Raw genomic sequence first — 14,206 nt, forward strand, 5'->3', positions numbered from 1 at the left:
CTTCAATGCTCCCATTGGCTTCACCACAGCTGTAGTAGAACAATATCCCATCTCTGTGGACTTAAGGTGTATTAGCCTTCTTGCTGATCCCTCCCCGTCTCATATGGTATGTGAATGAGATCCTGGAATGAAGTTGTGGGCTTTGTGGACTTAATGATAAGAACAAACAAAAGGGAAATTCGAGGCTCCATACCTTACTGGAGAGTTTCAAGACATCAGATTTCAGCAGCTTTGGTCCACTTTCATCTTTGACGAGTTGTGCTTGAGGCTTTAAAGGAGATCTTTCTCAGCTGTATCTGGCAGATAGCAGATTACATGCACGTTGTACCCTTTCTTTGTAGAAATTCAGTGTTGTAAATGTTTGGTAGGTTCTCTATGAACATCTTTCCCAGCTCCACTAACCACGTCTTGTTAACACAGCCATTTAAAAACCTTGGTAACAACATTGGATGGGCAGCTTTAAACCCACTCCCTTTTCAAACGTTTACCCTTGAAGATTACCATCGCCAAGCTCCACAATCCTACGACACTGAAAGTGGCGAGGACTGTTGTTGTCTCCCCCTTCTCCCCAGCAGTAATCTCAACACAAGGTCTGCCAACTCCACTTACCTTCCGCACGGAGCAGAACTCACATCCCAGATTCATCTCCATTCCGGAGGTGTGTAGGCACGTCTATGATTAGAAGGTCATGGACGGACGAGAGCCCTGTACTGCCTGAACCACTTGTCAACAACTCCACTTTTCATGCATGCAGCCCTTGCTGCAGAGAGGGCTTCAGTTTTCCCCCCCACGTTGAAGTCAGGGTTTCTCTTCGTTAAATTGTAAACAAACAGCACCAAGGTTTTTCATTAACACGAGAGGATCTGTCCTTGAGAGGAACGAGAGGAGTTTTGCAAGGTTGTCAGTTTGCTTCAAATGGGTGTTTTTTTTTTTTACCAGTTGCACATTTGATGCCACTTATTTTCCATTTCACTCGCCTCTCTTTTGTTGACTCCGGCACCCTTCATGCCTTTGCCGAAAATCTAAGTTTTGGCGGCTGTGCTGCCTCCAGCATCCCATGAGCATTTAACACACCCTTGATTCTTTCCTCCGGTGTCTGATTGTACTTTCTCCATCTTATCTGCTCCAGCTCCGGCACACAACAAGTTAAATTAGTTTGACTTAACTTTAGCGGCAATCGAGTTTAATAGGACGATATTTTCGTAACAGGAGGGAAAGATATAACAAGAGTGCAGAGAAATACAAATATACACAAAGAATATGATAAATAAGGGGATGGATTAGGATAAGCCTAAAGTAATGACACCCACATCTCCCACAGGGGAAAGGGAGAGAGGGGAGGGGCCAAGGGATTTATAAAAGTACCACAGAAGAAGAAATAAAGGAAGGAGGGGCTCTAACATTATGAAGAGTTGGAGGTCCTGACTCAGAAATAAACCAGGTAGATGTTGTGTCAGACAAAGTTCTGCTGTTTTGATTTTTTTTCGTTGTAGCTGTCTCCTAAAGTGTCTCCTTCTCTACTCACATCAGTGGTCAAAATAAAGACTTGTGCGTGTGTAAAAAAAGTCCTTGATTACGTCCCTTCAACTTGTTTTACATTCCTGAGTGCTGCATCATGCGAGAATCCCAGTGAATCTGTTGTGGGTGTGAGCCTGAGCCCATTTCAGTTTGGCTCCCAGCACAAAGGGGCTGAATGCCTGAGAAAACAACAGACTGCACAGCCGACTTCATTGACCCTCCTCTCTCTCTCTCTCTCTCTCTCTCTCTCTCTCCCCCACCCTCCTCTCTTCCTTCGGTCGGGTGTGAGGAGATCTCTCTTGGAGCTGGAGAGGAGAGGTTGGCCGTCTCTCTCCTCCAGCAGCCACCGGGCTTCTCTGCAGCCTCTCGCCGCTTCATCATGGATCTGTGGACTAAAAGAGTCGCTGGGATTATCGCTCAGGTCGCCCTGCTTCTTTGCAGCTCGCGCGGGACAACCGGAGAAGGTGAGCAGGCTGTGCGCTTTTTTTACTTTTCACTCCCCGGAGGAGATGGAGTGAGTCCGGGCAGCGGAGCCCCGGAGGGGCGGCTTTAAACGGGGGCATCATCCTTCAGTTTTACCGTCTGGAAAAATACAAGACTTCTTGTTTCTGGATGAGATTTATCTCATATAAGTATTATGTTAATTTAGAAAAAGTGTGCAGATATATTTCTTAGGACTGCGAGATTCCGCGCGACTGTTACGCATCAGCGCTCTCTTACTGTTGTCAGAGTTCAAGTGGTTTGATGTGAATGCTGCTGCTTCTCTTATTTACGACAAAAGGAACAGTTTTAACAATTAAACGGCGGTTAAAGCTCGTTGTGCAGGTAGCAGACTCTAATCACGCCATTTAAGCAACCAAGTCCTCTTTTATTTCGACATTTCCCCGCAATTGTATGACCTGTTAAACTGTTCCACTAATGGATTTACCACTTTCCCTCATGGGGAGCTTTGCGTATTCGAAAGATGCTGTTGCATTAGACAGATTTGCTCTTAGTCTTTCTCTTTTGATGCAGAACAAACATTTCTTTGTCACTCCAAACGTGTTGAACGCCACTTCATCCACCGTGTGCGTAAAAACACAGAGCAGCGTGAGGGTCATCCTTGAGCTGAACCGAGTTTGTGCTCGCACACTCCAGAGAGCAGCCAGGGTGTGAAGATTTGAGTGTCAGAGAAAAAGGTTGTCGAGTGTGCAGATTGGAGAGGTTTGGATGGAACTGCGAGGCTTCTGAGTTATGCGACCTTCTTTTTCTGGAGAAAGGAAGGAGAGACTGGATTTTCTCTGCCTGTGTTGAGTTATTTCATACCTCACTTATCCAGTAAATACTGTCCCTGCATGCAAAGGGGAGAAAGTCTGGGTTAAGGAACAACAGAGATGAATCTCAGAGTGTAATGAGACACGCCTGTAAGTAATTGAAGCAGATGGCTGCAGAAGTTCTCCATCGCTCCTCAGATTTATGCTCCTGTCTTACAACTCTTGGTAACACCACCTGCTCCTCTCTTTCTCGTCTACTTTCTGTGTTTTATGAATCTTATTTCTACGTTTTTTTTCTCTTTCCTACCTTTCTTAACCCTCTGCTGTGTGGCCAACATCAACCATCCTCCCCTGCTTCATCCCCACCCTTGTAGTCCTCCACATGACTGACGGTCTTTCGCACACATCATCATGAGACTGTCATATGAAGCACCGTGATCACTCAGGTCTGATGGTTCTGCTGCAGTTTAATGGAAAGGCAGTCGACTGTGAGAGAGTGACACGAGACTGATCGCTTCTTCTACAGTTGGACTGATGAGAGAAGAGGTGATGAAAGGAGGCTGTTAAAACAGTTGCTTCTCTTCTTTCCGGGTTGTTTCATGCCTCTCTTGCGCTGCTAACTCGTGTCCTCCCGCTTGTTGCTTTTTTCTTTCCGTGATGTGCTCCTGCTGCTTTCTGTCAGCTCCTGTCCACCTCCTCTCTCCCATCAACACATTTCTCTCCCCTTGTTGCATCCATCCCTTCTTCTGTTTCCATCTCTCCCTCCTGCTGTCTCTGAATCAGAGAGCCACTGCTGTGTCGCCGCATCTTTCCTCCCTGATTCTTCTTTGCCTTCCCCCTCTTCCTGTGTTTTCTCCCTGCTTCTAGCTGCACCCCATTTCTCTCTGTACCTGTACTCTCTCTCCTCCTGCTGTTTCCTCTCTCAGTGATTTGATGTTTCTGCCGTCACCTCCTCCTGTGCAGCTGTTACAGGTCCACCCACATGACAACCAATCCAATGCAAATGCTTCACTTTCACCCTCAATTTTACACCTGTCAGGGAGTAAAAGCCTCTGAAACAGCTTTTACACCACAACGGGGACACTAAAACCGTCCACTGAGGCTCAGACTGATGACATTGTTTCAGCTCTCCAAAGCATTCAGAAAATCTTGGCTCCATTGAGTTAATTTAAGGAACATTTTTAACAGTTTTGCACATTGCTGAAAAAAGCTTCTATTGCCAACATTTACCTGCATGTTTTACAGTTTGTTCTCATGTTAGAGATAATCTTCAGTCTATTCAGAGCTGTGTGGACAAATCAGTGTCGGATATGTAATTAAAGGCTCAGCTTTCTGTTGATCCAGCTTTAGTTGCAATCGATTGCTCAACCTCTCCTTTTCCCTCTTTGGTTTCCACGTCTCTCTCGCTCTCCCTCTCCTCCGTCTATCTCTCTGTTTATCTCCGCCCCAGCAGCACACTCATCATGCACGGACCATAAACCACGGCAGTATAATAAGTTAAGGCTGTAGAAGCAGGGGGATCTAAAGCGCATGTTTCAGGCTAAGCATCTCGTCTCCTCCTCCCCCCCTGCAGACAGCTCGCTGTTCATTATGGGGGTGGCACTAAATGACAACAAAGTACAAATACATATTTTAACAGCCACAGATGGCGCTCCGATGACTTGTTAGCCGGAGGAGTGAAGCACTGGGGTTTATGTGATGAGATTCAAGGAAGTCGGAGTGTGAAACAGCATCCTGCAGGGCCGTAAAGTCACTGTGCGTTTAATCGCCTTCTGATATTAACAGCAGGACAGAGACACTGTGTGTTTTCAAACAGCCTCTTACATGGAGGCAGAGGAAAGAAGGCAGGTTGGCCATATGTTTGCAGGGACCATAATGTAACAGGAAGGAGCCGCTGTGTTACGATTACGGGATGAATAAAGAAGTTTTCATTTTAAGATGTATTCGGTCCATTTGGAGGGAAACAGCTTACAGCAGCTGTAACATATCATGAAGTTACTTGCTGATGCACGTCTGGTGGATACGGAGCAATATCAGCATTGTTTGGAGTCGTGTCCCCGAGCGTTCTCATCCCAGGTCATCCAATACCGACGCTCTGTCACAGCCTGTAAGTGCTGACCCATAAAGACACTCAATAGTGTCTGTTCACGCCTGTGTCAGGGTTCCACTCAGCATCTGTTTGTTTCATTCTAAGACGGGGTTAACACTTGTGAAACAATCACACAAACAACTTGGTTATATTTAGCTAACCGATCTTGGATTTTGTTAAGATAATATCTCAATGTTGACTCTCCTGAGTTTAAGTTCTGTGTTGTTTAACCTATTAACCCCCCTGACCGCCACACAACGCATCTTTAAAGCAACCTCCTGATGTTTAACCTTGTAAACATCTCCATGTGGTGTTCTTCATGTGCTACAAGACATATCAGGGACAGCATCGGCAGTCATCTCCATGGCTGGGCCTGTCTGCTTTTAAACTGCAGTGTACCAAGGACAGGCTGAACAACACGTGTTCAGATCGGCAGGTTTGAGACGTCACAAACCTAAGGAGCCAATCCTGTTAATGGACGGGGTGACACTGACTCCTATCGTTAACGTTACTACTACTAATTACTATATTTCAAGCTCGCTAAGTTTCAACAAGTTGCCGGTAAACGATGGCAGGGACGTGTTTTGTTTTCACCTGTAATTTTACCAAAGGAGAAAGGTCGTACAGAGTGGGAGGGACTATGCAGATTCTGGAATGTTTAATGAGGGAGGAGGAGATCCTTGGGAAGATTTTTACAATAAACTAAAATGCAATAAAACATTTATTATTTCAAGCAGAGCATGTTGTATGTCTTAAAACATGACTGGAGCTGCTCTTTAATCACTTTTTCTACCACATCACCTGACTTCCCACCCTCTGGATGGCCAGAGCAGAAGCTCTGAGCGTCTAATATTTTTGGTTTGACCCGAGACTTTAACCCCTGTGTCTTTGGTGAAACTCCAGTTTTGTTTGGTCTGTCCATCACCCCAAACTGCAAGTAGACTTTGTTGGATTTTCTACTATGCCACTACCAGCAGTTGCTCTGAGAAGCTAATGTGATTATGGGTTAAAATGGGAGTCAGTGAAAGCCTGGCACATCACTGAAGGGTACCTTGTGTGTCTGTGTGACAGCAGAGGAAGCTGAAAAAGTGTTGGTGTGGTTGATGACCTATGAACGAGAACGGGCTGTGTGGCCTTGATGATTTAAGTCAAATATTGGATCTCCTTTTAACTCTGTTTTTATCTCTATCAACATTTGAAGGAAATGATGCGACTTCTATCGGATAAGAATCTCTGCTATGTTCACCTTGAAGTCAGCTTCTTTGTCTGAGGGCCTTCTTGAGCTGGGCAGGTAGCGTACAGAGTTTTTTTTCCCAGCTGCCTGCTGCTGCTGGAAATGTGCTGATAGGAGCTGTGATAGTGAACCCAAACAGATGCTAAACCAAAACAACGGGCTGAAGGACGCTTAAACACTCTCGGAGAGCTGAGGAGAAGAGCAGGGTTGGTAATACTTATCTGTATGTTTGACATCTGTGAACGACACCTGTTGATTAGTGCAGCTTTCAAGAAAACATGCGGATGTTTAAAGGTTTTTTAAGCTTAATTTCTACGTTTGATTTGCTGTAGTTCATAGAGACAACAAACATGCAGAAAGCCAGAAAGTCCAGAGACTCAGAAAAAGAGCAGGAAACGTTTAATCAACACTAAAATCCAGATGTCTGAGTCAGCCCGTCAGCCCAAAGGAGCGAGGTCGTCTGTCAATAGGAGCGATTTTGCAGTTATGTTAGAAAATGATTGCATGAGAAATCCATGCTAAAGGGGCAGAAGGTTTTTTTTTTCAAGTCAGAGATGCAGAAAACAGACCAGAAGCGTATGCAGCCTCGGGGCATGATGTGCTCTGAATAAAGCATGCAGCTGCCATCATAAATGTGTTCTACAAGCAAGCCAGCCAGTCCTAACTTGTCTGTCTGCCAATATACTGGACTTTTATTGAAAACAACAAATTATCAGTTAAACTCTGGTTGTTGTGTGAATTCTGGCAACTGTAGCACGTAATGTAGCACTGAAGGATGCAAGGGAATCACCACAGTCAGTAGGACTCATCCTGCTGGCCGTGTTGTGACCAAGTCATCTCTGCTCAAGTCCCAAGCAAGTCTCAAGTCATTTTTTCTTGGGCAAGTCGAGTCCTTAGTTAAGCCAAGTCAAGTCACTTTTTTTCCCACCTGAGATCCAGCATTCTTACCTGTAGTATCCGGAATAGACAAGGTGTTAGCAGCTCGTCCAATAATGATATTATTGGCCAATTTATATAACCTGTTCAAAAAGTATGACAGTGAATTGTATCTGTATTTTCTTGGCACAGACGCAGCCATGATGATGGTCTGCTCTGAGACCGTGTTGAGTAGTAACGAGTACGACTGATGAGGCTTCTCTTTGGGGGCTTTGATGTTGCGTGTTGCCATAGCGAGGAGTTTGACTGACAGCCAGTCATCCAATCATGACTATCACATACCGGGGAGCTTTTTGAGTCGTCCAATCATGACTCACAGTTTGCGCTGCGTACATACTTGATAGTTTGACAGAAACTTGACAATTTTATCATTTAGATTTAACAGTTAACATTCTATCTTATGAACACACTCAAGTCAAGTCTCAAGTCATTAACTTGCAAGTCCAAGTCACCAAGTCTTAAGTCCACATCTCTGCCTCCTGGGAGCATGCATAGATTGATGAGGTATTTCAGGTGGACTGTCCATCAGAAAGGCCAACATTGCAATCAAACGAGCCATGCTGCATTGACGCATAATAAAGGTGGACACAGTTTATTTTTCCTCACCTCCTCCTTGTTGAAGCCTCCTCTGTCGCTCCAACAAAGCAGAAATGCAAAAGCAGAAAGTGTTGTGCTTCTTCTTCTTCTGTCGTGTTTATTGGATCTCTGCTGTGTCTCTAATTGTGCCCTCAGAAAACTTTGGAGCTCCGCTGAGTTACTTCGTTCTGCTGTTTCTCTGAGCATACTTTGAGTATAGGTACAACACTGCCTTGAGAGCAGCTCTACATTGATTAGTGGGTAATTTAATTAGTGATGTTTTCTCTGTTGCCTTCAGGAATCCTCCTGATTCTTGCACTAGTTCCGCTTATGGAGAACTCGGCTGTTTCTCACAGCAGAAATAAATTCAAAACATGTCAGGCTTGATTATGTTACTCTGCGCTCTCCTTGTTAATTGTTAACTGTACCGTGTAACTATACACGGAGCCACGTGTTGTGCTCATATGGCTATAAGCGCAGGCTTGATTTTCCACAAGTGGCTGATGTTGACCTATGATTATGAAAGGCTGTGTTATTCAGGAGTGCGGCAGTGACATGCACGCTGACTCCAATATAAACATTGTGATGTCCTGTCCACTCCAGCAGCTCAGTGATGATGTGTGTGAATGTATATTAAACCGTTAACCCTTTACTTCTTATTTTTTGTTGTGAAGAAGATGCATACTGCAGTTTTTAAAAGGGGGAGTTAGGTGTTTCGATGAAGGTAAGGGCTCCACAAGAAACACATCAAAACACCTGCTGCAAAGATATCTTGACTTTTCTGCCTCTTCTCACTGCATGCCACAGCATGTTTTTTATTTTGTTGGTTCTTGGTTTGTAAGAGTTGTGGGCAGCGCCTGGTGCTGTCAAAGTGGAGTTAAAAGCCTGTCCATGTCTAGTTGGTCTGAGAGAATCTTCTGTCAAGTGACAGCACAAAACGAGATCCCCTGCACAACCTCCGGCACCGCTCAGTTGTTGAGTCGTAGCTGTAGACCGCTCAACCAGAGAGTTAAAGGTTTGAAACGCACAGTGGCAGCATGAACCTGTGTGCACGTACCTGAACGCACATAGCTAAAGGTCATTGTGTATTTATGTTGCTTAAAGCTCCTGGAGTTGCAGCTGTTTCACGCTAGCTCCAGAGAGCTGACACTATCTACAGTGGCAAGCTAAGCAGACTAAGTAGTAGTGGATCCTACATTTCCCAGAGTGCAACTTAAATTGTCTCTCACTTGGCCTTTGCTGCACAGGTCCTTTCTAACACAGGAATTCATTTCAAAATTTGAAGTCTAAAACCAAATCACACAAAGCTCTGACGACCTCATGAGGTGAAGAATTCCCTGTATGGTGAATATGACACAAACCAAACTGGTCCGTGTGTGTGTGTGTGTGTGTGTGTGTGTGTGTGTGTGTGTGTGTCCTAGTGGGTGGGTTGGTGTGTAATCAGCTCATCTGTGCTTTCTTCCTGCTGTTAGTTCAAATTAATTGTACGGGCCCTGGGTGTTTGAAGCGAACATGAGGTTAAAGTTTATGTAAGCACATTAATATGAAGATGTAGACGCCTTAAGTAAAAGAGACACATCTGACCTGCTGCTCAACACATTAACGTTTCTCTGTGGACTCTCTCTCCCTCTGCTACAGCACCTCCTCAGGCGGAGGCTGTAAATTTAGAAACTGTGTTGGCAATGCTTGTTTAAGCGCAGTCGTGGTCAGAAATCAGAGGCTGTAATGAACATAAAAGCCTCTCAGAGGGTGTAGATTACACAAGATTAGAAGATTACTTAACAGCAAAGAAGGCGAGCCTGGCTGTTTGTGAAGGGGAATAAAAATGGCGAAATTAAAGGTTTGGAAAATAAAGTTACAATTAAATAAAGGAAAAAAGGTTGTGATCGAAATAACAGAAAACTACAGGAGCCCTAAGCGGTCATGCATCCATACATTTTATTTAATCGGTGATAAGGCTTAACTTACCTCATTAGTGAGGGCAGTGGCAGCATGACATGTTGTGGTCTGTAATATCACTGTGAGCAGACTGTTCTGTTTTCTAGATCGCCAGAAAGTTCTCTCGTTCTCTCACCTGTGGCGATAAACAGTAATTGCGGGAGCACACTTCCCAGATATCCAGACAGTGCTGCATGTGTGACGTCCACGGTTGGCTCCGGTTGTAACTCTTGATTTTCCTGGCTTACGGTCGCTTTCCTTTTCAGACTGTTTGCTTCATCTGAGCGTCGAGTTTGTTTCTTTTTCTTTTGATTTTCACTTCTTGTTGAAGTTGTATCTGTAGTCATCCATCTTTCCTTTGTTTGTTCAGCCATAGTAGATTACGGTTTACTCACAACACTTGCAGAGAGCGGAAAAGCAGACGCTTAGCTCCGCCTACCCTCTCTGGCAGACCAACCACTGCTGGCTGATGGAAAACGCGTCACTAACTGGGCGCCGCTTGTGACAGCCAGTCTGTAATACTGCAAATACAAAGGCTTTCATCAGTGGGCCATGGGCTCAATCACCATTGTGTTCCCTCATTCGGTTATAGAGACTTAACAGACATTTATTTACATGAAAATCTTTGAGATTATCACTTTAAAGACTGGTTAATTACTATTTTTAAAAAGTTAAAGTTCATTCTTGACCTTTGAAAATAGTAATGTGACTTTAATTTAAACTTAAGGTCCACTTATTAGCATTCCTCTGGCTAATAAGAAGGCAGACCAGCCACTGCTGGCTGATGGAAAACGTGTCACTAACTGGGCGCCACCACAGACACCCAGTCTGTAATACTGCAAATGCAAAGGCTTTCATCAGTGGGCCATAGGCTCAATCACCATTGTGTTACCTCATTCGGTGATACATAGAGACTTAACAGACATTTATTTACATGAATATCTGAGATTATTACTTTAAAGTGCTTTAAAAAAAATTGATATTGAAAAGAGTTCCATGCATGAACCGTTATCCAAGTTAAGGTCCTGGTATCAATGAAGGGGAAATCTTTAAACACATTTTTCAGTATTGAAAAAGTGAATTTGAGATCATTTTTTAAGCTGGCAAAGATATTTAGGATGGATAAATAGTATAAAAGTGAAGGATGGATGCAAATACACATGAAGACAGAACAAACCAGACGTGTTATCATATTTCATAAAACAATTTACTATTGAGGAAAAAAAAAGAAGCAGAAGAATGGACAGATGAGGGGAAAGAGTGATGGACAGAAAATATAATAGAGACAGACAGCAGCAGGATTAAAGAACTTACTGCCTCAAAGGATATTACTCTGGAAAAATGGAGGTGTCAGGCGTTATAAGCCACAGCCAAAAGGAAAAAAAGGACCCACAGTTTGCTCAATCCAAGGTGTTGTCCTTCACTTGATTCCTCAGAGAGCTCGCCCATTGTTCATCATTCACTCAATAATCGTCCATGACTTTCCTCCACACATAGTTTGTTTTGATGCGGTGCCAGCGCCAGGGGCAAGGTCTGTCTGAAGCTGTTTGTCAGAGGGAACTGAAGGAGCTAAAATTACGACCCGGGAGGTTATAATGTTTGTGTTTCTCCCTTCACAATAATTTAGCATCTGTGCGGCATGAACCACAACCACAAGCTGGGTGATAGATTGAGTAATTAATGAGAGGGAAGCACTTGGACTGTTTGTTCCGCAAGATTTCAGATGTGCACCAAAAGAATGCGAGAACGTGAGGATCCCTGGAAGGCATCGGAAGAACTTCCCCCCATTTTTTACGAGGTCATTAGCAGCTTGCCAGCTTGGATGCTTATACTGAAAAAGACTACATTCTTCATACAACAGCCATGTTAAAAATGTAGTTAAACATCCACTACTTTACAGCCATGGACAACTCTGCCATAAACTACTGGTACTTTGAAATGAACCCTTCAATATATGCAGCTTTATTTGATTTAGGCACTTACAGTTATAATGTAATATCATTTTAGGAAGCCTACTTCTTGGTGCTACTAATTCTGTTCCATGTAAGACTGCTGTCCTAAGACAAAAGACAGAAATGGTCATTTGAGCGAGCGACCAACAACATATGTTGTCGTTTAAGTGACAAAGACCTCAAGCATCCGCAGTAAATATGATGTCGGCAAACGAGGACGAAAGGGGACTTTACAGCCACAGATTCCACTTAGGTAGGAGGTCGGGGTCAGTGGCTGGATCAACGAAACATCAGACCTAAAGGGGCCGTATCTTTTGAATGGATATTCTCATATTTTCATGGGATTCACATGTTTGGGTGTTTATTGTTCACAGTGAAAAAGTGAAAACTGCATAATTCTTTCCAGAATTACATTTCTAAAAAGGTCGCCTCTGAAATGGGCCGTTCAGGACAGCTGCAGGTTTCTACGTAGAACCTCGCTTTCGCTGAAATCGACCAATCATCATTCCCCTGAGGCTGCCTTCTGGCACGAGCTTGTAGTCAAGTTGTTGTCAAGATTTCGACTTACCCCTCGATCCTACAGGATCCGTCTGTGCCATGGTTCTGGTCCGTCAGACGGCGTGAGCCCTCGCCCACAGGAAGCGTGTCTGGTCCGCGCCCCAGCGGAGCGCTGGCCCAAGCAGCTGGATTCGTGAGAGCACAAGATTGCTGGAGAACTACATTATCGTGCGGGAATTGCGATTTCATGCAATAAGATTAACGTTAAACAGAGCAACAGTTCAGTTTGCACCTCTGAGGTTGATTATCTGCTCATCTGGAGATCATTCCGTGATTTTTGTACTTCTACCATGAGTACACTACTTAATTAAAAGTGTTCTTTTTTCAAGATTTCAGTGTGTTGTTGAAAATGTGAGTCTGTACCGGTCAGTACAAGGTGTTTTATTTTGAAATGACCGGATGCTCTATGCTGAATTGATGTCTGACTTCCTGTTTGGAACGATCTGCTCTGTTCAGCTTGACGCGAGCTTGAAGCGGCTCCGTCGAAAATAGACTCGGCGCGTATCTTTAGCGGAGCAGAGCGGAGACACGCTTCTGGGATGCACCGGAGACGGACCGCGGCACGTGCTGTGGAATCGCGAGCATTGACTTGAGGTCGTGACCCACACGGAACGCGCCTGGAGACAGATCTTGTTAAATTTGAGGGTTACCATTCCGATACCTGGCGATTCTGGCTCGTACATATAAGGCCGAATAACCGATCCTGGTGCAGCCATGTTTTCTACAACTTTGGAGTGACAGTGCAGTGTGGCCGCTCCCCCACGTGGGATCACACATGTGGGGGAGGGGTTTCACTGTAATATCTCAGCAGCTCAGATAGCATGAAAAACAGACACTGTGGCTTGCATAGAAAATTATGGACGGAGATGAATCCGCCCTCTTCAGATCATGTTCTGAGCAAACTTGAGAGCAACACAGGGTCATGTTACGATCAATGCATGGACCAGCTATGGTATTGCAAAGCCTATCATTTATTCATGCAATGCTATCTTCTCTGGCAGCGACAGGAATGAAATGTTTTTCCTGTAAGACATTAATCATATTACTCATCATCAGCACGTGAAGGATGGATGGTTGCACTCACTTTCCCAGCTGTCTTCTTCAGGTATGCTCTCCGTCTTGCTCTTCCGTCTCTCTCGCTCCGCTTCATCTGTCTTTCCGGAGGTTTTTATCTCCCCTCTGAGCTGATTTAGAGCCACTGGAGTGTGTGCTATAATCATAGCCTAATGACAGATAATCTCAAGAACACTAAATGACTTTAATCCTAGCCTAATGACAGATAATACCGCCTCACTCCTGCTGTGTGTGTGTGTGTGTGTATTCTGATTCGCATTTTCACCCTCATCCCTGAATGTTAAGATAGTCGTGGCTCACTGCTTCCCCTGACTTTAAGGATTCCCAGCCCTCCACAAGGACACAAGTTTTAATCCTAAGGTTCTTGTAGGGCTGGGTACCGTTTAATGATTTCTGATACCATTCGATACTACTACCTTAGGATGCCCGTTCATGCATGGAACTCTTCTCAATAGGCTATTATTTTAAACCAAAAAAATGTTACCTTCCTCAGCTCCGTTGTCCCTAACCGTGGTATGGAACCGCTGCTTGGCTCGTTCATGCTCGGTAACTCGCAGTCCGAGTTAATTCGGACGGTAAAACGGCAGGAGAGACGGAGTATATTTGCAGAAACTGGTCACTTTGTTGCCGTAGATACAGTAGACTGGAAACCACACGTACTCTCATGGGAACACAGCAACACAGCCTCCATTACCCATAAGGCCACTGTCTTAAAGGGACAGGCTCAGGCCGGTAACACTTAACAAAACAAAATTATGGCCCAAAAATTGATTGTACTTTTCGACTCCTTTGTTTTTTTTTCGCACACTCAAAGCAGTTTCATAATTTAAGAAAATAAACCATGAACCATTTTATGGTTTAACTTCTATTTCGAACGTCTGAACTGGAGCAGCCATTCGAGGTTCGTTAGCAACAGTTGTCAGGGACATTAAAGTATTTACAGCCGGCTACTTTTTTCATTGTTTCAAGACATATCAGCATCACTTTTGAGAACTTGGTCATTTTCTATAGTCATAACTCTTAATTGAATGAAGGACGAATGAATACTGGATGTCTGGATCCTAAGTTATCAGAGAAA

General features: G+C 44.2%; 1 protein-coding gene across 1 annotated transcript in view; it reads left to right on the top strand.

Moving 5' to 3' along the window:
* Positions 1–1,897: 1,897 nt before the first annotated feature.
* LOC138611332 (contactin-associated protein-like 4) overlaps positions 1,898–14,206 on the top strand; it is a 121,430-nt gene continuing 109,121 nt past the window's right edge. The window contains exon 1 of the mRNA XM_069684380.1: positions 1,898–1,982. Within this exon, the coding sequence (XP_069540481.1) occupies positions 1,898–1,982 (85 nt within the window). The remainder of the gene's footprint in view (positions 1,983–14,206) is intronic.

Source organism: Semicossyphus pulcher, unplaced genomic scaffold, assembly GCF_022749685.1.
Source record: "Semicossyphus pulcher isolate SPU_LCO1_2020_fin unplaced genomic scaffold, fSemPul1.0.p SCAF_7, whole genome shotgun sequence".
In the NCBI taxonomy this organism is placed as follows: domain Eukaryota; kingdom Metazoa; phylum Chordata; class Actinopteri; order Labriformes; family Labridae; genus Semicossyphus; species Semicossyphus pulcher.